Here is a 25,128-nt window from a genome sequence, read left to right as displayed (position 1 = left end):
TTGCTTCTCACACTCTCTCAAAAAAAGAAAAAAATAGAGATCCCATGTACCCCCATACCAGTTATTTTAGTATTTTCATTTATTTGTTTGTTGAACGTGGAGCCCAATATGGGGCTTGAATTCATGACCCTGAGATCAAGACTTAAGCAAGAGTCAGACACTTGACTGAGCCACCCAGGTGCCCCTGACACCAGCTATTTTAAATGCTTAAAGATGATTATTTAACTTATATTGAGCACTTTAGAGAATAAAGTAATTACATTGATTTAAAACTGTTAATACCTGGAGTTAATTATTTTTTTTTTTTATAATTACATTCAGTTATTCAGTGTGTAAAAATGTTTCTTGATACTAGGTCATTTAAAGAGTAAAAATAAGTACATAAACTATGAATCTCAGGGATCAGGATCTTGCATGATTAGTAAAATTACTTTGCCACACTGTGTACTTTTTACAAAATTGAAACACACTGCATTGTTTTAGTCCTGTGCACATAAATCACAAAAAAAGTTAAATTAGGGCTTTGATGTAAATAGCCTGAAATTTCAGCCTTTAAAAAAACTTAAAATTTTGGTTTATTCAAAGTACAAGAAAGAAGAAATTTAAATTTCAGTCAGAGTTCAGTCAGAAAAGTGGAAACCACGCAGAGAATACTTAATATTTTGGCTATGCAGATGTGGGAAGGCAGGGAGTTGGGTTCAAATGCAAGTAGATTGGTATGTTTCAGGACACTGAATAAAAGCTTTATTATTTATTTTTATTTTTAAAAAATATTTTATTTTTATTTGAGAGAGAGCATGAGCGGGATGGGGAGAGGGAGAAGCAGGCTCCCCACTGAGCAGGGAGCCTCATGTGAGGCTCCATCCCTAGGACCTTTTTGGGATCATGACTTGAGTTGAAGGCAGATGCTTAACTAACTGAGCCACCCAGGCGCCTTATTAGAAGATTTAAATGTCCATAGTATTTACTTTGGCAGAAGACTATGTAAGAGGGTATTTCCTCTTCCCAGTGAACACACAATATGTAATGCGTGTGGATTTAGATCGTATGAAATCTGTTGAGATCAAGATTTTACAACTAAAGGACATCTTACAGTAGTGGTTAATTAGATTAGAGGGTATTAGCTAGTGTTACAAAATAACCAGAAATATGAATGAACAGAAGGTTTGAAATGTTAAAAATGGATTCCAACTTCTTGTTTCTTCTAGTAAAAAAAAACAAAAAACAAAACAAAAAAAAACTGGTGCACAAGGGCTCTTAAAATAGATACAGAATTACTTTCTCAAAGCAGTGTTTTGGAATAGTTGGATTTGGCTTAATAGTAGGATTCTACTGTTTATTCTACAAAATAGCTTATCCTTGGACCTCTATAAGGATTTTTAAGGAACCCTTTTGTGTGTGTGTGTATGTGTGTGTATAACATTTTACAAAATTCAGCTCCAGGTGGGGCAGTGGGTTTGATAATAGTTGATTTTCACTTTACCAGTTAGAGAGGGTCATTCTTGAAGATGATGTGTTGGAGGAGTAAGGACTGTATGAATGTATAAACTTTCTACTTAGCCTTAAACTGATTTTGGTAGACAGACCTACAATTCAAATTTTAAATTGTGGTGCTTCATTGAAGAGTGATCAACAAACAATTCATAAAGTTCTTGTTCTTATTAACCTTTTCTGCTTCATAATCTCCTTTTGTGAATCTCATAACAAAGTCATCTCTCCTTAGAAAATATTTATATGTGCTAGACCACAATCTTTCATAGTTTTGTTCGTTGGTATTGAGGGGGGTGTTGATGAGGTTCGTGAACTTTGGTCCTAACCATGAACCTTAGATTAAGGGACCCTACTCTGAAGAAATACTGAAATTTTTTACCTTTGAATTTAATGCCCTTGTTTCTAAATTTAAACCATGTTGGCTTATCCTATAAACGGTAATGGTAGTTATTCATGTTTACATAAATAAAGCCTTTTGTTTAGATTGCAGGTGAGAAGAAGTCTGCTCAGTGGCGCACAGTGGAGGGTGCATTGAAGGAACGCAGAAAGGCAGTTGATGAGGCTGCTGATGCCCTTCTCAAAGCCAAGTAATTACTCATGGACTTTAACAAGTAATTAGGGCCTCCTGGTGACTTTCTTTGGGCTGGGTTTTCTTTGTACTGTCTGTATAGAAAGAGAAGGCAGAGAAACCCTTCCCTTCACCTCTACTTGATCTGTATTGGTTTCAGGAACACAGGTTTAAGAAAGGGAGAGGGAATAAAATATAATTAGGCCTAAATATATTTGGCAGAACGTATATAAAGGATCTTGTATAAAAAGCAGTTTTTCTTTGGATTGTTGCATAGGTGATGTATCTCTACAGATTTACTGAGATTCTGCCATAATTTCAAGATTTCTCAGGGATGGCCTGGACAGTTTTATCAGAATTTTGAGAGTATGTCATAATCTCTTTGCCTTAACTATAAAGTAGTTATTAATAGGTCTATTTTTATGCCATTGAGACCTTGATTTCTGGAATTTGGCTAAAACTAGGACTGAGCAAGCCAAGTTTAAAATTGACTTCTGATGATGGAAACCTACATTTGACTAAAGGTTCTCATCAACATTTTGGAATCACTGTCATTCAAAATTTTGTTATTTTTAATAAAATACATTTTTTTAAAGATTATTTACTTGAGAGAGAGAGAGTGTGAGCACAAGCAGGGGGAGCGGCAGAGGGAGACGGAGAAGCTGACTCCCTGCTAAGCAGGGAGCCTAACACTTTGCTCAATCCCAGGACCCTGGGATCATGACCTGAGCCAAAGGCAGATGCTTAACTGACTGAGCCACCCAGGTGCCCCAATAAAATATTTATTATTGATAGAGAAAGGGAAGTCTTCTCCTGAAGTCATCGTGTCTTTTAGGAGATTTAAGATGTTATGCTCACATCACTAGACCTTGAATCAGGTCTTTAGAGTTCTGTGTTTTGTGGTGAGTAGGCCATAATTCATCCAGTTTGTGAAACACTAAATGGGAACTCCTTGAGGCCCAGCTATGTTTGCTTAGTGAGCTCTTCAGTATCCTCCCTTGCTTTTCCCTTCCTTAAGGTCTTATTGGCAGGGGGAGTCAGCCTAATCAATGCAAAAAGTGCCATTTATTAAGTTCGCTTGTTGTGGTAGGGACTATTCCAGGTTCTTTTCATTAAGTACTTCTAATCCCCACGCAAGGGTGAGCAACAAAGGAGAAGTTGATTTTGGAGTTGAATCCAAGTTTGCCTGGTTCTGAAGCCTGTATATTTCCTTGTACATCACGCTATTCCTTTGGTCTATGTTAGTAATAAATCTAGCCTTCTGACCAAGCTGTTTTCAGTTGTTGTAAGGAAAGCTTCTCTACCTGTATTTACTGTGAAAAAACAATGAGGAATTTTTTTTCAAATTATATTTTTTCATAGATTCTAAGCAATTACATGTGGTACTGACATCAAACTCTTTCCTAAGGTTGATAAAGAATAATATTAAATCTTTGTTTTGCTTTATTGGTTTCCAGAGAAGAGCTAGAAAAGATGAAAAGTGTAATTGAAAATGCAAAAAAAGAAGAGGTTCCTGGGGCCAAATCTCATATAACTGCTGCAGAGGGGAAACTTCACAACATGATAGTTGATCTGGATAATGTGGTCCAAAAGGTGTGTTTCCTAGGTCTTTTATAGCACTTAAACAATTTAAAAATATAATCCTTTAGTCAAAGGATTTGAAGAATTCAAGAAAATAATAGATTCCTTTCTTTCTCCCATTTCTCCTGCAAGGAATAGTAGTTGTTACTAATTTTAAAAACTTGGGCGCAAAGTGGATTATCCATTATTGTCAATACTTTTTATAATAGGTAACATTTTTGGTCATGGTTATTAAATGGAAATTTTCATTTTGTAGTAGATCTTCTTTGTGTACTTATCTAGTCTGTATGAGTAGTTTCCTGAGACCAGAGAGAGGGACAGGGGGATAGTAAGATGGCAAGGGGCTTGTCTGAATTACAAGGCTTATATTATGTTCCTTTTCTGAGCTTTAGCTTTTTCTCTATTTTTTATGTATTTCCCAGCCAACATATAAATATATGAATATAATTTCTCTTTTTTTGGAAGGTTATGGTAATTCCTGTTCACTTTAACCACATTCCCCTTGTATTTGTTCAGGTCAAAGCAGCTCAGTCTGAGGCTAAGGTTGTGTCTCAGTATCATGAGCTGGTGGTCCAAGCCCGGGATGACTTTAAACGAGAACTGGACAGTATTACTCCAGAAGTCCTGCCAGGATGGAAAGGGATGAGTAAGTGTAACTCAGGTGTTGGTACTTTTCTGTTTGTGTTTTAACAAGAGGTTGGCTAAACTTGCTTCAACCCCATTCATCTAATCCAAACCCCTCTGGTATGCATCTCTCATTTGGTGTACAATACAGTGTTTTACACATTTTATTTCAATCACAACCATGATAGGTGACACACTTGTGGTTTTAGTCATGGTGGACACAAGTTCCAGCCAATGTTTAGTTCCATAACTCATGATTCTGTTCAGATCTCTGCTACTCAAGAAAAAAAAAAGTTTAGAATCCAAGTGAGAATGACAATCTGTTAGAATATTATATATATGTGAAATTATTCAATTTAAAAATATTCGTAATGAGTTAAGGCACGCCTTTAGGACTTCTCAGTGACAGTATGGTTAAAAACTCACATGATAAAGAAATCTGTATGACTGTCGACTTGCAGATAGTTCAGACTGCAGGGAACTCCGATTGTGAATTTTAGAGTGTAACTGCAGAGAATAGTCACATTTTCCTGAAGTGCTCTGAGAGTACTAACAGTCACATAAATTACCAGTCGTGGTAAATTCAAAATACTCTTTAAATGCTAGTGTCTATTTTTAAGTAATTACTATACCCAGCATGGGGCTTAAACTCACAACCCCAAGATTGACCCACTGAGCCAGTCTAGCGCCCCCATTATCCTTATTCTTATTCATTGGTTTTTGTGTGTGTATCTCTGTCCCTGAGGTTTAGCTGCTTGGCATAAATGGGACATTGGTAAGATAGTTGGGGGAATCTAGGTTGGCCAAAATAGGTGAAATAAAGTCTAAAGAGCAGTACAGACTCTGCTTATGGAGAGTTGGTTGTGAGCTCCATCCCTAGGAATTTGCCTTCTCTCCTCTAAAGTACTTGTCTATGGTCTTCCCACTAGGTTAAATTCTCATATTTCTGAGCCAGCCTCTGAAGTTATTAACTTTAAAAATTCTTTCACTGATTTTGAAAATGCCTTTGGGAAGATATGAAAACCCTAAAGTCATCATTCTCAACCTAGGGCATTTTTGCCTGCTGTATTAGGGAGGTGCTACTGGCATTCAGTAGATAGAGGCCAGAGATGCTGCCAGTCTCCCTGCAATGCACAGAATAGCTCCTCACAACAAAGAATTACGTGGTCCAGAATGTCATTACTACCAAGGTTGAGAAACTTGACACAAACGAGAATGTATCCTGTGGAAAGTGAAAGTCCCCTGCAGTAGTCTCTGACCTTGTGTATGTGCATGTGTGTGAGATGTGTGCAATCTCCATTTTAATTTTTTACTAATTGAAAAAATTGATTATACATTTACATGGTATAGAATTTGAAAAGTACATGGCATCTGATAAAGTTTCCCTTCCACCTCTGCCTGCAGCCACAAATTTTCCTTTCAGTGTTACTGATATGTTGCACTGGAGATAGTTAATTATTCCACATTTACCCCAGCCCTTGATAAATATCCTCGCCTCTGAAATCTGAACTCATTTAAGACTTCTGCCAGACTTCAGTCCTATTTCACTAAGTTATAAATGTCCTGGTGATATTCATTTGTCTGGTATCTTTTCTGTGTTCTCGATAACTGAGCAGTGTCAAACATAAAACAGCCAACATTATTTAGCATGATCTCGTATGTAGCACTGTGTTCTGAGTGCTTCATGCGTATTTCAGATTCATAACAGCCCTGGGTGCTTGGGTGGCTCAGTTTAGTGTCTTGAGTCTTGATTTTGGCTAAGGTCATGATCTCTGAGTGAGTGAGGTTGAGCCCTGCGTTGGGCTCCATCATGGCTATGGAGCCTGTTTGAGATTTTATCCTTCTCTAACTCTGTTCCTCCCTGCCACACTCCTGTTGCACATGCTTGCTCACTTGCTTAAAAAAAAAATTAAAATTCATAACAGCTCTATGTGATAAAGTTTTGTTATTCTCATTTTACAGATAGGAATACTAAAACACAAAGAGGTTTAAAATAATTTGCCCAAGGTTGGAAATAGAGCCAAGATTTCATTCTTACCCACTACTAGCCTCATTTCTCTGCCTGATTGATTTGTATTGGCAATATAGGACTCCCTTTTAGGCTTTTGAGAAGAGGAATGATCTGATTGTAATGAGGAAAATTAATTTTCATGACATTGAACATGCAGGGAAGGGATGTCTAAGGGCGAGGAAGCTAGTTAAAAGCTGCTGAAGTAATCTGAGGGCAGAGTGATAGGGATCTCCTGGTGTGTGTGCCAGGGGCACTGAAGATGAAGAATAGAAAGAAACTTAGAAGTGATCATTTAGCAATTGATTTGTTGAACCATAACTTATGGTATCTAGTGAAGTTCAGAATGTATATGCTCCCTGATCCAACTGGTGAGCTCCTAGGTATGTGCCTAAGATGACACACAGGTGTTCAAGGTGACATAAAAATATTCATAGCAGCCTTATATTTGTAAGAGCAGAAAAATCCGAAACTGCTAAATGTGCTTTCCATTTGGCAGTATAAAAGAATGAACTAAAACTATATCTCTCAAACATAAATGTTAAGAAAAAAAGTTGGAGAAGAATACATAGAATAGGATACCGCTTACATGAAGCTTAATTAAGAACATGCAAAGCAAAATAGTGTATTGTTTTAGGATGTGTACACATGTAAAGCGTAACAAACTGAATGATAAACACCATATGGGGGGAGGGAGAAGGAGCCTTTAAGGGGGAGCGTTGGTGGATGTTGCAAGGATAGGAAAATGAAGTGTGCAGGGCGTAGATTTTCATTATTTCCAGGGGACAGTTCTTTTATTGTTATAGACTGTATAGTTATATTTTTTACCTTGTTGAGACTGACATCTCATTTTGTTCATCTTGCCCATTTTTCTTGCAACATTGGCAACCAGATTCCTTTTTTTTTTTTTTTTGGTTTAATACCAGATGAAGTAGTTGACTTTTAGAACCATTTTGGATGAAAAATACCAGTCTTTGAACTTTCTGAATCCAAGAGTCATGCCCATGATGTGAAGAGAAGAAGCTCATGCTGAGAGGCAGGAGACTGGCTGTGTTTCCCTTCTCCTATCACTGTGTCCTCAGGGTGGTGCTTCATCCAAATTACTTTTTTATCCTGTACCATCAAATCAGTCATAGTTCTTAATTTAATTTTCCCAGGTTAAATGGAGATTTAATGTGAGTTCACTGCTTTTAAGTTTCCAAAGAGGAAATATTAATTATTTGAAATGTTAGGAGAGGTCTAGTACTGAGAACAGAGTCCAGACTGAGACTTAGTGAGTTATGCTATGAACTAATGCATAAATGGGTGGGGGCAGGTGGGCCAGTGTTAGTAAATGAGAATTGCAGTTTCTGTGTAAAAACTAAGTTGATTGCTCTAGCAAAAATACTGATGAGCCCCTGGAAACCAAAGCTACTTTCAGTATGAATGACACTCTTTGCAAAATGTTAGAATTTACCTTGATTTATATTGTTCTATGTCCTTTTAAGTTTTAAGAAATAAACTATTGTTTTGCTTTCTAATATTAAATACACTTTTCTGTTACTAGTTTCTGATTCCTTATTTCTTTTTGGATTTTCCTATTTAATGATTAATAACAAATATGTATGGTTTTTTTTTTTCAAACTGTTCTTTTCCTTTGTAGGTATTTCTGATCTAGGTGAGTAAATTACATGTGTTTTGATTCTTAAAATACTGAAGTCTTTTTGTTTGCCTATGATTCTTAAACTAAAGAATCTTAAATAATTTATAACATAGAATTATGTTGCATGTGATAAATCTGATTTAGATTTTTTTGGTATTCATGTGCTAAAACTTTTATTTTGTAAAATTTCAAATAGTAAAAAGTAGGAGGAAAACTATAATAAGCTCATGGATCTGTCATCCAACTTCAGCAATTATCAACACATGGCTAGTTTTTTGTCATTCATTTCCCCAGCTTATATTGAAGCAGATCCCAAATACCATATATCCTTTTCAGTTGTAAATAATTCCTGTATGTTTTTAAAAAACACTGTGCCATTATCACAACTAAAACAATAATTCTTTAATGTCATCATGTGTCTGTTTAGTGTTCAAATATCCCCAAACTTTATAGAATGAGTTTTTTTAGTTGTTTTATTTGAATCAGTATCCAAAGGAGCTACACATGTTGAATTTGGTAAGTCTCTTATTGCCACTTTGTTTTTTACTTCTCAGCTCTTTTTTTCTCCTCAGCTCTTTGATTGTGGAACTGGGCCATTTATCATGTAGTATTTCACACATTGATTTTGTTAAAAAAAATTTTTTTTAAGATTTTATTATTCATGAGAAACACAGAGAGAGAGGCAGAGACCTAGGCAGAGGGAGAAGCAGGCTCCTCTAGGGAGCCTGATGTGGGACTCGATCCCCAGACCCCAGGATCATGACCTGAACCAAAGGCAGACGCTCAAACACTGAGCCACCCAGGCACCCCTGATTTTGTTAAAATTCTTAACCTATAGTAATATGTCAGAATACTTTTGGAATGTGAGATTTGAAAACAACACACATGCTTAAGCCTAAATCAGAATCTTTGGGCATGTATATTTTAAAAAGCTTGACAAGTGATTCTCATGAACTGCTCAAGTTGCCGATCACTGTCCTAGGTAATGTTTAAGAAAAGGAATAAAAACTCTTACCAGGGATAAGTTAGAGAATCTGAATTTGAGTTTTAGCAGAAAAGAATATTAGGATACTTGTTATTACTAATCACAGTTAATGCATGAATGAAAATATAGACTAGTATGTAAACTGTCTTTAGAGGTAAAGTTATGATGAATTATAGTCTATTTATAATTCAGATCGGAAGTACTAAATTGGGTTCCTGGAAAAGAATTGATTATATACTTGAAGGCCTATCTAAATTACTGTACTTGGGACTGAAAATACCTTAGTTAGTTGGACACAGGCTATGCATGATGGCAGTGAGAATCTAAATCTGTCTTCAAAGGGTTAGCCACCCTTTGCTTTTCTTTACAGCGGTTTAAATTAACATTCATTTGAAATAAGTACCTTGTAGATGTATAATTTCGTGAAATCATTAACATTTTAATGTCATTTTCTGTTTAGCTGACAAGCTGTCTACTGATGATCTGAATTCCCTGATTGCTCATGCACATCGCCGCATTGACCAACTAAATAGAGAGCTAGCAGAACAGAAAGCCACAGAGAAGCAGCACATTGCACTAGCCTTGGAAAAACAAAAGCTGGAAGAAAAGCGGGCATTTGACTCTGCAGTGGCAAAAGCATTAGAACATCACAGAAGTGAGATACAGGCCGAACAGGACAAAAAGGTAGAAGAAATGAGAAATTTAAAGTGAATCCTCTTGAGTAGCCTTGTTGGCTACTTCTTTGCCCCCTTTGCTCAGCCTCCCAAGTTTATCCATCTAAACTATCACCAAGACTCTTACCTAGTCCTGTGACTTAGAAAGTGAAATCCTGTCTATCATGGGGACATTTATGTTGCTATCTCTGGCCTCTGCCTCACCTTTAGGTTCCTCCTTCGAGCAGCTTACTGGATGTCTCTAACTGAATTTTCAGTAGTTGTTTCAGACTCAACTTATTCAAAGCAAATTTCTTCACTCTCCCCAACGTGTCCCTCAGCCCCTCAGCTTCTTTCTCTCTACATCTCTATTTACCCAGTTGCTCAAGCCAGAAATCATGCTTTGTCATTCCTCCCTCAACTCTCACACCTGGTCCATTGACACATCCCACCAGTTCTGCATCCAAAGAAAATCCTATTTGTCCACTTTCCCCTAAGTCCAGATTGTCACCATAAGAGGCTCCCTGTTTTCTTTTTTCCCCCTTTTAAAAAAATGATTTATTTATTTATTAGAGAGAGTGTGAGCTGGGGGAGGGGAAGAGTGAGAGAGAAAGAATCCTCAAGCAGACTCCCTGCTGTGCATGGAGCCCGAGGTGGTGCTTGACCCCCGACCCTGAGATCATGCATGCATGACCTGAGCTGAAACTAAGAATCAGATGTTCAACCAACTGAGCCACCCAGGTGTCCCCCGGTTCTGTTTTCATACCCATCTTTCTATGTCTGTTTACATGGTAGTTGATCCTTCTAAAACCTATTCTGATCAGTTACTAGGCTGCTGAAAATCTTCCACTGACTGTACACTGCATTTAATACAAAATCCAAACTCTTCACCCCTACTAAAAAAAAGGCTTCTTGATCTCATTCTTTTTTGCTGTGAGTCAGACTTTCCTTACTTCCCTTATTGCCTGTATTTGCCAAGTGCCCTGGTTTTTTGTTTGGTTTTGTACCTTCACTACATAATTTGCCCTGGGGTGTTTGCTCTGCCTTATACATTGTTACGGTTCCTCTCTTTAAACCTTAATTACAAGTTTGGATGTCACCTTTTCCTGCAAGGTTTTTCCTGTTCCTTCATTGTAGAGTATCTGTATTACTTTCTCTCATACTGCCTTATGTATTTTTTAAAAATAAGTATCACAGTTTGAGATGTCCAGTTTATTTACTGTCCAATTCCTCCAGTGAATTGTACATTATGTGAGAACAAAAAAGTTTGTGTGCCTTGAGTACCATTCCATCCAGGCATATGGTAGGCACTGCCTGGCAAAGGATTAGCACTTTATAAATATTTATGCACTAACTGAATGGGTTTATTCATTACTTACATTATTTCTGAGAAAAAGTAAGTTATGAATTCCAGATAATCAGTACTAACTAATTTGTAATATGACCTATGGGCAATTGTTAGGCAAGACATGATAGGCTTTTCATATTTTTGGTTGGGTCTGGGCCATGTTGTGAATCTAAATACATATTAAAGTAAGCAGTTTCCGAGCAGTTTTCTTTGTTTAGAAGAAATTGTGTAAAGTAACTACCAGATACTAATTTTCTTAATAGTTTTTTTACAGTAGGCATTATTATTCATAGGTCACACAGTTGGTTGTGGTGAAGCTGTGTTTGATCCCAAGTCTGTGTAGTTATTTTTTTCCAAGAGTTGTGATTTGTTAATTCCCAGGGAGTGTGTGATCAGGAAATGACAGTATTCACCTTGCATATGACGTAGCCTGGTGATATGGGAGAAACAGAATTTGGAGCCAGAGAGACTCCTAGACCTCTGTTTAAAATCCGATTTTTTGCCTCAGCTTTGTGACCTTGTTTTTGAGTCACCTTCCAACGTTCAGCTTTCTGAATGATGTACGAGAAGTCAGGAATATGTACACATGTATGGTACATCATAAAGGTTTAGGACATGGAAGCTGTTATCATTTCTACTAGTCTTTCTCTTTTTTCTAAAAGCAAATGTGGAGAATTGAGAACTAATCATTCCTGTGGTTTCACAGGTAGAAGAAGTCAGAGATGCCATGGAGAATGAAATGAGAACCCAGCTTCGCCGACAGGCTGCTGCCCACACTGATCACTTACGTGATGTCCTTAGGGTACAAGAGCAGGAACTGAAATACGAATTTGAACAGGTGAGGACCTTTTCCTTTTCACGTGCTTTACATTAATAGTCTTTCCTTTCCTTTTCATATGCTCTGTATGTCATTCTCTCTGAGGATATGGAAGAGTGGGGAAAGATTGCTAATGGCACCCAGTCTTGGTACAATGGGGCCTTTGTATATTTTTACATAAAGATGTATCTATGTGTTATTGATCACATGTGTTTTATATCTGTGTCCTAGTCATTTGGAGCCTTCAAAGCTTTAAGGTGGGTTGGTACAGGGGGTTTAAAAAATACAGATATATTTGACATGTGTAACTCCTGCTTTATCACCACAAATTCCTATGGATTATGTGGTAATGCTCAGATTTTTATATCTGAGGAAACATCCTAGAGAAGTTAATTTGGAAATGACAGCAAGTCAGGATATCTTTAATCATAATTAGTTTCTATTCAAGCCATTTATAATATATTAACTTATTTTGTCTCACAAGAAGAGAATGAGGTTTTCCACGTAAAGAAATCTCCCAGAAAATTGAAATTTATGCCACAATGAAAAGGTATTTTACTTTAAATTCTATTTGATGGGTATTTTTCTAAGAAAAAAAAAAGAATATATAAGTTCTTGAATTGAGGATATCAAATACAGTTTATCATGTTGGGGTGACTGTACAGTTACTTCCTAAAGTTGGCATTTTTTCCATTTTTAATAGCTTGCATTCTTCTCCTGGCCTGTTTCCTCTAAAACTTGGTTCTATCAGTAAATTTGTAGGAATCACATACATCAACTATGGGTTTTAGGAAATTTTTGAAACCTTAACACATAGCAGAAGATTTTCATGACAAATGTTTGGAGATTTTAAAGGGCCTTTTTGCTTGTGGAAGTGGCAGTTGCTGGAAGATTGTAATGTCCCTATAAGTGACATGTGTTGAAGTAGCACTACTCTTTTCTGGACACTATGTTTTATTTCAGGACCTTTCTGAGAAACTCGCTGAACAAGAGTTACAATTTCGTCGGCTCAGTCAAGAGCAAGTTGACAACTTTACTCTGGATATAAACACAGCCTATGCCAGACTGAGAGGAATCGAACAGGCTGTTCAGAGTGAGCACATGGGCCTCTTATGATTTTATTCATTCCAACTTTTTAGGGTAATTTCTTATTAGGAGAATGGGATATGTGCATCAACACTAGGACCTAGAGATGCTGAACTCATCCTATTAAATTTCATTCATTTCTGAGAAAATTAGCCCAGATTTGAAAGTTTGGAACATAGTTTGTGAGAGGAAATTAAAAAGAACCTAAAAATTAAATCTAAATACTTGAAGTTTTACTCTGTGTGATAGACTGAAGATCACTATTTATGAGATAGGATACCCAACACAGTTTGGTTATGTCTTCGGTGCCCTGAGTGGAGCAAAGGTAGTGTATCCCTATGCTCTCTCTCTAGCTCTGCTGATGTGTCTCCAACCCTGTTCTGGAAGTGATTTACTGATTCAACCCACCAAATGGACAGTAGTTAATCTGAAGCTTTCATGTACCACATTAAAAGAGAAATGTCCTGATGGGATGTTAAAATGAATTCTTTGAGGGTATTATAGAGCCATCTTTGTCAGATAAGTATAAAAATAAACTACTCATGAACTTTCAAGATCCAGTAGTCCATTAAGTTTACTTCAAGTCCTCCATTCCTTTGCAGGAAGTTTCTGATGGCATTAACATAAGTCTTAGCCTAATTTAAATATGTCCCTTTCTCAAACATTCTAAAATAAGTATCTCTGAATTAGATACCATGTGTTGTCCTAGATGTCCCAGAAGGAGGGGAAAAGAGACATAATTAATGCTTGTGCACATATATCCTTCCAGTTTTCTCCATGGTTTTATTAAAATCAAGTCCTCCCTGGGCCACCTGGGTGCCCCAGGTGGTAGAGCATCCGACTCTTGATTTTGGCTCAGGTCATGATCCCAGCGGTCATGAGATCAAGCTCTGCTTTGGGCTCCACACTGGGCATGGAGCTTGCTCAAGATTCTCTCTCCCTCTGTCTTTCCCCTGTTCGCTTTCTCTAAAAAAACAAACAAAAAAGTCCTCATCAAATTAGGCTTCCCATGTTGCCTAATGAAGAGGCTAGCTTCCTTAAGAAAGAACATGCTGGAAATAATGGTAGGGAAGGTTGGAAAAGGCTCTCTGGCCCCATCATTTACATGTGTGGCTTTAGCCTGTTTAGGGTATGGGGTGCATCAGATCTCTGGAGGTATTGAGAAGGACATGTAGTTAGATGGTGAGAAAATGTTTTTCTTTGCCGTTTTTTTCTTTATAGGTCATGCAGTTGCTGAAGAGGAGGCCAGAAAAGCCCACCAACTCTGGCTCTCAGTGGAGGCATTAAAGTATAGCATGAAGACCGCATCTGCAGACCTGCCCACTGTCCCGCTGGGTAGTGCGGTTGAGGCCATCAGAGTCAACTGTGCTGATAGTGAATTTGCCCAAGCTCTAACCGCAGCTATCCCTCCAGAGTCCCTGACCCGTGGGGTGTACAGTGAAGAGACCCTTAGAGCCCGTTTCTATGCTGTTCAAAAACTGGCCCGAAGGGTAGCGATGATTGACGAAACCAGAAATAGCTTATATCAGTACTTCCTCTCCTACTTGCAGTCTTTGCTCTTATTCCCGCCTCAGCAACTGAAGCCACCAGCGGAGCTCAGCCCTGAGGATATAAACACTTTTAAGTTACTGTCCTATGCCTCCTATTGCATTGAGCATGGTGATCTGGAGCTGGCAGCAAAGTTTGTCAATCAGTTGAAAGGGGAGTCCAGACGAGTGGCACAGGACTGGCTGAAGGAAGCCCGAATGACCCTAGAAACTAAACAGATAGTGGAAATCCTGACGGCATACGCCAGCGCTGTAGGAATAGGAACCACTCAAGTGCAGCAAGAGTAAGGTCCAGAAGAGTTTTGTAAAGTCCTATTTTATGTGAAAGGGAATCAGCAGTGATATATGAAGAGTTTGCAACAGGGTCCCAGAATTGTCTAAGAAGGAGCAGGTTACAAGTACTGTTCTAAATGTTAACACCTGTTGCATTTATATTATTTCCACTTGCTATCATGTCAGTGAACTCCAGGAGTACTTTCTTTGCAACTTGTGTAACATTATCCGTTTTTCAGGTTTTACTGATCAGGCTTGTGAGCCAATCAAAATAATGTTTGTGATCGCTATTACTATTGATTTTGCCCTTGGAGCAAACTGAATAAAACAGAAAGATGAAAACTGAGTAGTTGATATCCCTTTTCAAAAAGTGCCATTTCTGGTTTGTTGTATGTGTAGACAGTCTCTTTGAGAAGCAGCAACAGAAGTAGGAAGTCCTGGGCACTGAGTTTCCAGGTAGTGAATTGTGTTCCAGAAGTGCAAGGTCTATTTTTGGTTTTGAAGGTTCTGGTGAACTGATTCCAACTAGTCAAACTCCAGTGATATACAAGCCACAACGCCAAAATATTTATTATTTTTATAAATATTTTTATTTTTTTAAAAAGATTTTATTCATGAGAGACACAGAGAGGCAGAGAACAGGCAGAAGGAGAAGCAGGCTCCACACAGGGAGCCCAATGCAGGACTTGGCCCCAGGATCCCAGGACCATGCCCTGGGCCAAAGGCAGGCACCAAACCGCTGAGCCATCCAGGGATCTTTTTTTCTTTTACCCATAAATTAATTCAACAGCCCTCAAAACAGATGACAACTCTCAGTTCTGAAACCCTGGTAATCGACCTTGCTCCTTTCTGGTACTCAGACTGGGATCTCTTCGTTGAAGTATGGGGGTAGTGAGCCTGGAATCTTAACAGTATCGAATAATTTTGTGGTATAAACTGGATTGCCCTGAAACCTAGAGAACTTTTTTTCTCTGAAGGTTAGGACAGTTGCCATATTGGGTAAACATAAAAAAATCCTACCTTTGATTTTTTTTTTTAATTCCATGAAAATACTGTCAACATTTTTTCATAATTTTTTGTTGGGGTTTGTGTTCACGAAGTGACTGAGGAGGCACTTTTATCTGAGCAAAGCATCTGCAAATCCTGGAGGTGAAAGGAATTCTATTTCCAGAGGTATATGCCAGACCCTGAATTTGGATTGTTACATGAAGTTTGCATGACACTTGCCCTTTGATTTGGGGATCTTTTGGTCCTATTTTGGTCTTGGCTGGTACTACTAATATTCTATATGTTCCTCCTAAATAGATTTTTTTTTTTTTTTGAGATTTTATTTGAGAGTGCACCAGTTGTGGTGGTGGGGGGAGGTAGGAACAGAGGGAGAGTGAGGAGCAGATTCCCCACTGAGCGAGCCAGATGTAGGGCTGGATCCCAGGACCCGGGATATGAGCTAAAGGCAGGCAGATACTTAGCTGACTGAGCCACCCAAGAGCCCCCTAAGTAGATTCTTAAATTAACAAAATGTATGTAGTGTCTCTGATGGAACACATTCTTTGTGTAATGTCCTTAATTTCTGCAGTTAGAGTGGGCTATTTTTATCAGAAGATAATGAGGCTGTTCTAAATTCAGCCTTTCTTCCCCTCTGGAATGGCATGAAATTGCAAAAATACATTAACTTGCAAAGCTGCTTACCTGTTCGTCATAGTAAAGGTGCTTATTACTTGTTTGACTTATGTAGCATGTAAAATATTACCATGTATAAGGAAATCTAAATTTCTCCAGGAGCTGGGAAATAACTCTTATCAGATGTGATTGGGCTCATATAAGTAAACAATATTGAACAATTTATTTTAGCTCTATAAATCAAAATAAGGAAGACCCACTGGCTTTCAAATTTTAGTAGTTCCATTAACTAACCTCCTCACCCCCATTGCATATTGGGAAATGGGATGATGCTGAAAGGGGTTGCTTGGCCAAGCCTTGAATTTCTCTCCATGCCTAGTAATACTCCTATCTTCCTGAGATGTCACTCACCAACGCTTCAGTGAACAGGGCCTTTATATGGGTTCTCAGTTCTACTTGATGAAAGTGGAATCCAAAGAGGCAGAGTTGGGGAAAGATGGATACATCCCAGGGCATATAGAGCCAGGCAGCTTCACTCACCAGGTTTTCACTTAAAATATAAGTGGTAAGTTCTATCTCTGCCACTTCTGACTTGATCGTGTGAAGCAAATCATTGTCATGCTTTCATTGTCTCAATCTATTTTAGCCTTAAATTGGGTTACACCTTGTCTCCCTCTTGAGTGCTGTAGGAAGTGTTCAACATTTTTTTTTTAAATGTATATTTGGCACTTACAATTTGCCAAATGCTGTTCTAAGTGTTTTTTTTTTAATTTTTATTTATTTATGATAGTCACAGAGAGAGAGAGAGAGAGGCAGAGACATAGGCAGAGGGAGAAGCAGGCTCCATGCACCGGGAGCCCGACGTGGGATTCGATCCCGGGTCTCCAGGATCGCGCCCTGGGCCAAAGGCAGGCGCTAAACCGCTGCGCCACCCAGGGATCCCCAAGTGTTCAACATTTTTAAACTCATGCCTCCAGATAGAACTTTGAAACTCTGATCTTTGCTTTACTGTTGGAGTTTCAAAATCAATAATGTAACTAAAATGCAGTGTTAGTCTTTTTTAAGGCCCATGGTCTTTCTCTTCCTTAGTATTAACTCCTCTGTTCTTTCTTAGCAGGTTCTGGATAAAAGGAGTCTCCAAGTCCCAAATGATTTGTCCCAACAGTAACTTCCTTGAACTCAGTGAAGAACAGATAATGAGTTAACATACACGGGAAATAAAAAGGATTCAATATCAGGCAAATCACTCTTCCATCAGGTCTAGTGGTCACCGTTATCACAAACCAAAGTTGAACCTTCCTGGTTTTCTTCTCCCTAATGCAGCATTTTAGGGACTATGAGGTCAGCAGGAAAGTGTAAGAAAGGACAGGGGTTGAAGAGAAAGAAGATAGCTGGCCACTCTGTCCTTTTCTACATGGGGAGGTCATGTGGTTTCACTGGCTCATTAGTTCATGCTAGTTGTATGGACACTGCCCTTGGTCACCAGAAGAGGAAGGGGTTCTTGAGGGATTAAGAGGCCAGAGCCAGGGTTGCCTGGGTGACTCCATGATTGAGCCTTTGGCTCAGGTCATGATCCTGGATCCCAGAATCTAGTCCCACATCAGGCTTTCTGCGGGGAGCGTGCTTCTCCTTTTGCCTAGGTCTCCAATTCTGTGCGTTTCACAAATAATCTTTTTTTTTTTTTTTTTTTTTTTTTTTACAAATAATCTTTTTTTTAAAAAAACAAGAGCCTACGGTAGTGCCATCATTGTAGGAACAGATTTCACTGGTACTGGTGGCAAAATTTAGGTTTCCCTGGGAATAAATGCTCACATAACCTTTATTTCTCTTGGACATTTAGTTTTCAAGAGTCTGAAATCCTGCTAAGCTCTGTAAACTGTTCATGGGCTTTATCTCCAGCAGTCCTGAATTCTCTGAAGTCCATGGCTGTGTGGATTGGATGGACTGGGTTTTTACAGTTTAGGCTCCTTCCTGGGCCAGGGTGGATGTTCCTCCACTGCCCAGATCCTGTGTATCTTACATTTCTGTCATTCCATTAGCACATTGCCTATTATCAACCAAATCAAATACTTTTCTCTGGTAAATTACAACTCTGCCTCTAAAGATCTGCTAAATGACTCCATAAACTTGCCCTAACACATCCTTGCTCCAGTGACTGCCATCTCAGAGCATATCCTATTTGAATGTTCTTAAACTTGAACTTTACCAGCAGGAAAATAATTTACATCATGACCAGGTACACTTATACACGTGTGTATCTATATGCATGTATCTATTGCACTATAAAATACATCACAAAACAGCTTTATTGCATGTGGTGTACTTTTTCTAACCCATTTCAGTATTCTAATCATCCACATTTGACTTCCAAATCCTACAGTTTAAAGACCAACGTAAGACTACATTTTATTGCTAGAGTCCTCAAATGCTCTCTTAAACCTCAGATCTGCCAGTTTGTAATTTCCACGCACTGGTGATCTGAGGCATTTTGAACAAATTTATTCATATTTAGCAGGACTCCTCCTTTGACCCTTTCCATTCTATGGGTCGTGACTCCACAATTTGTTTTTGATTCTCTGATTTCTCCTGGTCCTTTTTGGTAAGTTTCTAAAAAATAGTAAAACTACCCTCAGTTCCCAATGCCCCAAAATATTGTTTTCAGATTATTTTAACAGGGTTGCTTTATGTCATTAATGCTCCAGAGCTTTTCAAAACTGGATTCTGGTCCTAACTGGATTGATTTATAACTCAAATCTTTCTCATACCATTTTGTTGGAAATGCTGAGCTGACTTTTAAGTTTTTCCTATATTAACATCTGTGAACTGTTAAGAGCTGTTAAAAGTGGTCTTAAAAATGACTAGTACATGACCAAAAAGCCACTCATTTTAGTAAATGCCTTTCAGGCATGTAGTGCTTGAGTTGTATCAGCGACTATTGTAAGGAAAGACAGCAAACTGAGGGGAGAGCCAGGGACCAACAGAAGAGATGTGCAGTTTCCAGACTCGGCCCAGAAAATTGTTAACAGGTGCTCTTATGTACTCTGCCAGCTGGAAGACCCTTCTCATGAAGGTTCTAGAGAAGGTAAGGCCTCAAGATAGAAGATTCCTGAGTAGAACAGAACCTCTGCTCCATTGACCTATATATCCACCCAGGACTGTTGAGAAAAAAATAAACCTTTATTATTTTGGAAAAAAAAAATGGATAGGTTGACTTTTGGCACAAAGTAGAGAAACAGAACATCTTTTACTATTAGAGGCTAATATTTCACTAGTCAGTGAATAAATATTTAAAAATGAGGATGGAGGGGCCTCTGGCTGGCTCAATTGGTAGAGCACGTGATTTTTGATCTCAGAGTTGTTAGGTTTGAGCCCTATGTTGAATGTAGAGATTAAAACTTTAAAAACGAGAATGGAGACCAATCACATAGGGCAAATTTTCTGAAAGTCTGAAGCAGTTCTTTGCCTAGAGTGGGCACTATAGCAGTTAAAACAACTGAACTACATTGAAGTCCATTATAAATTACCATGACCTCAGTCCAGATGGGGTCCCATCAACTCTATAGCTGCCAAGCACTATGGTGAGGATTCAGTTGGGGGCTGGCAAGGGGAGAAGTGTGCCACACATTTGTAGGGATTGCAGTGAGTGAGTACTTGGCCAAGAGAGCGAGGCATGTATAGGTGAGATGGGAAGGAGCACAGAGAAGAGAAGCCTCCAGGAAGCCAGGTTCTCCCTGGAAGTTGTAAACCAAAATCAAAGGCTAACCTTTCTTTTATTTATTAAAAGATCTTTATTTAATCATGAGAGATCCACAGAGAGAGAGGGAGAGGCAGAGACACAGGCAGAGGGAGAAGCAGGCTCCATTCAGGGAGCCCAACTCAGGACTCGATCCCGGGTCCCCAGGGTCTGGCCCTGGGCTGAAGGCAGCTCTAAACCGCTGAGCCACAGGGCTGCCCAAAGCTAACCTTTCTTAATGGTCCTTTTGTTCACTTTGATATGTCAAGGAATAATGCACATGAATGCTTAAGTAGTTATTTGCTGTCATTTCCCTGCCCCCTTTGTCCTTGAATTAAATGTCTTAAACACAATCTAGGACACAACATGAACCAATACTTAGATTTCTGAAGATGCACGAATGGATCTAGGCCTAGATAGAATGGATGGAAAATGTAAACGGAACAGACAACAGTACAAAATTGCTCATAAATGCCAACCCTGGCAGGGTAAGGTTGAAGCTGTTCATCTGTGGGGAACTCATGGGGTCTCTCAGTTAATCTGGGACCAGGTATGAGCAAAAGCAGCTTGTGGAAGCCCTGGTGAAGGGTTAAGAATGGTCCTAATAAACCATGCAGGTTCCTGTTAACTTCCAATACTGTTTCAAAGTTCTGGTGGTAAGAGAAATACCAGACTAGAGATTCTTGATTAGCAGTCCTCACTTTAGACCACTTTCAGTAGAGCACAACTAAAGGTGATGGCAAAAAAGGGGGAAGCAAGGGAGATGAAGCACTTGTAGAAATCCCAGGGCTCAGGGGAAACAGGCTATGTCAAAGTAAGAGAAGTGCGCTAAAAAAAAAAAAAAAAAAATTGCGCTCAATGCACATTACCTAGTGTTTATTTACAGCCCTCATTTTCCCATACATGTAGCTTAAAACTCCGCATCCTAGAAATGATTAAACAATGGCAAATTTCTCACCTCTAAATATCCCTAAAATTGGTATACTGATCTAGTATCAATGGAGATACATGTGCAAACCTCCTTTAGACACGTCCTTTTCTAAGGTTGCAAATCAGCCAATGAAGGCCAAGTCCATGATGGGAGGGCAAACCACAAAGGGCAACAGTGAAGTTGGCCAACAAACACTGTAGGTACAAAGCTTATGCTGAAACCAGGAGCTGTGTCCAAAGAAATGAAAATGGTAGGTCGGCTTCTGTTTAAATGGGTGGCTTAGTAAGTATCAAATTCGGAATTTAAGTAGTCCCTCTGGTATCTATTGTTCTTAAAAGTTGAAGTCTGAATTCTCTTGTTCTCTTCACAATATGGTTGAACAGAGATGTCAATTCTCAAGTGTAATTACAATAGCTATGCTAGGCCATAGCTGCTCCTGATTCACCCACTTTTATATGCCTTCACTGATGTCACTGTCACTGTCGCTGTCGCTGTCACTGGTCAGTGACGTTAGGTTTCCCAGGGCTTCCCTGTAAGGAAAATAAACGAGGGTTACACTGCATTTCAGTCTTGTGGGAGGGGACTCTGCAGCTGCACTGAACTATAATGAAAGGGGAAAAGGTTTCAAGAGCCAAAACTATAGGCCTCTCTGATGTATGTGACAAATGAAATAACTAACTAAATTAATGCATCCTGATTTTTCGCAAAGAAAAAAATTCAGGAGGCAAAAAGCTATAAACATTGAATGGGTAGACAAATGGTCTGCTCCATTTTTATCACTTTATGTTATCCATTCAGGACTTACTTTTGTTCCTGGCTGATTGCAAAGTCAGCCATCACTCTCTGGGTGAGGCCTTCACAAATAGGCAAGCTGAAGGCACCTGCCAGCTTCACTACCTCAATGGCCTGGGCAGGACTGTTGGATGCTTTTGCAGAATCCATAAACTCATTCAGCAACTTATTTCTGTAAAAGAAAGACAAAAAGTCAACATTCCCCAACAACCCCTGAATCCCTTCAAAGATTTACTTATTTATTTTTAAAAGATTTTATTTATTTATTCCTGAGAGACAGAGGGGGTGGGGGGCAGAGACACAGGCAGAGGGAGAAGCAGGCTTCATGCAGAGAGCCCAATGAAGGACTCGATCCCGCGTCTCTAGGATCAGGCCCTGGGCTGAAGGCGGCGCTAAACCACTGAGCAACCTGGGCTGCCCAGAAGACTAACTTTAATGGGCCAAAGAAATATAAGGAACACTGGTTCAGTATGCCTTCACTAAGGATCTGTTGAATGTATCCCCAGTGTGCTGCAATCACCAAGCAGATTAAACACAGTGCTTGCTTAATCTAGGATACCCTAGATGGTGGAAGCAACTGTCCATTTGCCTAGCAGAAGAATGCTCAATCACTGTGACTAAAGTATGTAAAAAAAAAAAAAAAAATCCCAATCACCCCATGGTAAGAGTTAAAACCATGCACCTATTTCCTGGATATACCGAGGCAGACCTGTTAACTTCAACTTACCCAGGGATCTTATTGTGCTTCCTGAAAAGCCCCAACATTTTCCTGTTCAAGACGAGATACAAGAAAGATAATAAACAGAAGGTGAGCAGATAGTAGCGGTTCAGTTCCCTCTTTCCTAACTTCATGTAGGTACATTTCAAATTTCCCAAGCAAATCTGTTGAGGATTATTGGGGGTGGTGGGGGGGGTGGTGTATCCTCTTCTAGAGGATCACTTCAGTCCTCCCAGGAAAAAAGACGACACCCTGTGGGTAGCTGGAAGAGAGGGATGCAACTGAGTGGGATCTCTTTCCTCTCTCACAATCCCAGAATGAGATCAGTATCCTAGAATTACGTTGTGAAGAGCAGGCTCAGATTGAGGCAAGTCTCCTGTAAGTGCTCCCCAGCATCCTGCCACATGCAAGACAAAGGAGAAACACATACATTCAGCTCCCATGACTCAGCTGAGGTCCGTACCCCTGCGCCAATCATCACAGCCTGATTCATAACAAGTGTGTGTCAACCGGAGTTTAAAAATTTGAGCATCAAAGGTTTTTGTCACCAGCAGTGCAGCAGGCTATATGTGTGATTCACACTCCTAAGACAAGTTTAGGCGGCAATGCCTTCATTCACCAGCTTTTTCCTCAAGATAGTGAACAGCCACATTTTGGGCTGACAATCCTCCGTTCAAATCAACACTTTGTGTTGAAAATGCCATATACAAGTACCCCACTTACTGTTAGAACACATATTTCTACCCAGAACAAAATACAGCCATACCACTCTTATCAGGACTACTCCTACAAAGTATTCTTTTGTTAACTTCTCTGCTTTTGGAAAAAGGAATGCATGTAAGGGCTCCATTCACAAACACATTCTTAAGAATTAGTATGTGAATGGGGTGCTGATGAAAACACCTAACACAGCTATACAGTGAAACAAAGATGGTTTTAGTCAAGGCCATGTTTGTAAATGCCAATTTCCACAAGTCCCAAGGGCACAGCCTGCATTTTAAGCATTGAGTGAAATACATGGATAAGTCAAATGCCCAAAACATATTAAAAAATAACTTTCTTTGAACATTCCAGTTAAGTGAACATGTGTTGGTAAGTGACTATTTGGCCATGAATATATAAAACAGGTCAGAAAGAGAATTAGCTCACTAGATGGCGTCATCTCTTAAATACAATGTATATACCATACTGGTCTTCCAAAAGTTTCCTTTTCAGTTGTCACTTGCAGTTCCCATAGAAAACTCATTATACAGTCAAATTAGAAAACTTGTGACCAGGCAAAATGTTCTCTGAGATTCAAGTACAAATGCTTCTAATTTACACTTGTGGTTTTGTACTCACCAGGCTTCCTGGGTTCTCCCAGCCCTTAAAAAGAGGACAGCTATACAGTTCAGAGAGTTGGCTGGCCAATCAGGAGCAGTCTGTCTGGCATCCTGGCTCTCGTAAGTGGATTTGATATCTGCGGCACAGTCTGCAAACGCCACCTGAAGCTGAGAGGCTCTGAGAGTCAGCAGAACTGCCTGGTTGGTTTTATGAGAATCAGGTTCAGGAGACTCCAAAGAAGCACTGACATCTTAGAGCAATGCAGTTTGCCACTCACATGTGGAGTGACGAGTAATCAAGGAAGAATGCGCCCTGGCCTGGGGTAAGTGATTTGCAAACTGGCCACATCTTTCAAATACAAGATGGATTTTCCTTTTAGATAGGATTTTTTTCAAAAAGCTATTACTGTCAAGCCAGAAAGAAACTTGCTTTTGGACCTGAGGAATGAAAGGGACTTTAGAAACGGGATTCTGCTACTTGCTACATATGTTTAGATACAGAATTTAAATCTGGGTTTAGGTGGCAGAATTCAGTTTCCCTAGAAGAAACCAAGGGAATTACCCTCTCTGGGTCCACAATGTTGGAGAAAATACTGACTAGCACACATCTCACACTGTAACAGGACTTGAATCTGGATATACCCTACCTCTGGTGGGTGCTGATCCCTCGCCATGAGCATCAGAATCTCTTCTTTGAGGTCACTGCGAAAAGTGTGACCATATTCTTTACTATCTTGAAACAGAAAAAGAACAAAGAAATGATCATTGTCACATAAAACCAAAACTCTTTCACTGACCTTGTCCACTGTCATAGTTTTTGGTGGGTGAAAGGAAGTTGCTGACATTATTTATTCCAGACTCCAAGAAAACCAGCAGGATAATTCATGTTAAGAATGGATGGAAGGGCACCTGGGTGGCTCAGTGGTTGAGTGTCTGCCTTTGGCTCAGGAAGTGATCTTGGGGGTTCTGGAATCGAGTTCCACTTCGGGCTCCCCGCAAGGAGCCTGCTTCTCCCTCTGCCTGTGTCTCTCTCATGAGTAAGTAATTAAAATATTAAAAAAAAAAAAAAAAAAAAAAAAGGGACGAAGGAGCAATGAAAGGCAGTAACCTGCTCCCAGTCAATTACTCTCGGGCAGCTACCAGGCTCGATATGATAAGACACCTGTTTTATGGCACTTGGTAATTGTCAATGACGTTGTATGTTAACAGTCACTACAATCTCATGAGATAGTAGATCAGGGTGCTTGTCTCATTGTTCAGACATGGAAACTTGAAGCTGACAGAAACTCAAGTCGTGCTCAGTCATATAGAAAAAGAGATACAGCATCTTCTATAGCCAGTTTATACACAGAAACCCATAATCACGCCTATTTCTTAGAGACCTAAGTA

At 39.3% G+C, this 25,128-nt stretch overlaps 2 protein-coding genes and 1 non-coding gene across 27 annotated transcripts in view; 1 reads left to right on the top strand and 2 right to left on the bottom strand.

Moving 5' to 3' along the window:
* Positions 1–14,965, top strand: part of IMMT (inner membrane mitochondrial protein) — a 37,417-nt gene extending 22,452 nt beyond the window's left edge. For 8 of the 20 annotated variants that reach the window (XM_072770093.1, XM_072770091.1, XM_072770084.1 and 5 more), the window contains 7 exons: positions 1,975–2,078; positions 3,517–3,652; positions 4,157–4,301; positions 9,360–9,583; positions 11,607–11,738; positions 12,681–12,810; positions 14,025–14,965. In XM_072770093.1, the coding sequence (XP_072626194.1) occupies positions 1,975–2,078; positions 3,517–3,652; positions 4,157–4,301; positions 9,360–9,583; positions 11,607–11,738; positions 12,681–12,810; positions 14,025–14,638 (1,485 nt within the window). In that variant the 3' untranslated portion in view covers positions 14,639–14,965. Of the gene's footprint in view, positions 1–1,972; positions 2,103–3,516; positions 3,653–4,156; positions 4,302–7,914; positions 7,930–9,359; positions 9,584–11,606; positions 11,739–12,680; positions 12,811–14,024 lie in introns of those variants that run through there. The other 12 variants (XM_072770094.1, XM_072770092.1, XM_072770085.1 and 9 more) reach the window with 4 other exon arrangements.
* A 5,870-nt stretch (positions 14,966–20,835) lies between these two features.
* The window catches only part of PTCD3 (pentatricopeptide repeat domain 3), a 29,991-nt gene continuing 25,698 nt past the window's right edge, over positions 20,836–25,128 (bottom strand). For all 6 annotated transcript variants that reach the window (XM_072770105.1, XM_072770103.1, XM_072770104.1 and 3 more), the window contains 5 exons: positions 24,387–24,472; positions 23,759–23,907; positions 22,427–22,468; positions 21,713–21,871; positions 20,836–21,437 (listed from right to left, as the gene is read on the bottom strand). In XM_072770105.1, coding sequence (XP_072626206.1) covers positions 21,359–21,437; positions 21,713–21,871; positions 22,427–22,468; positions 23,759–23,907; positions 24,387–24,472 — 515 coding nt within the window. In that variant the 3' untranslated portion in view covers positions 20,836–21,358. The remainder of the gene's footprint in view (positions 21,438–21,712; positions 21,872–22,426; positions 22,469–23,758; positions 23,908–24,386; positions 24,473–25,128) is intronic.
* On the bottom strand, positions 22,770–22,904 carry LOC140601998 (small nucleolar RNA SNORD94). The gene has a single exon (XR_012005052.1). It is a non-coding gene; the product is annotated as a small nucleolar RNA SNORD94 (small nucleolar RNA).

Source organism: Canis lupus, chromosome 12 (assembly GCF_048164855.1).
Source record: "Canis lupus baileyi chromosome 12, mCanLup2.hap1, whole genome shotgun sequence".
Lineage (NCBI taxonomy): Eukaryota > Metazoa > Chordata > Mammalia > Carnivora > Canidae > Canis > Canis lupus.
This window is presented reverse-complemented; position numbering and strand designations above follow the sequence as displayed.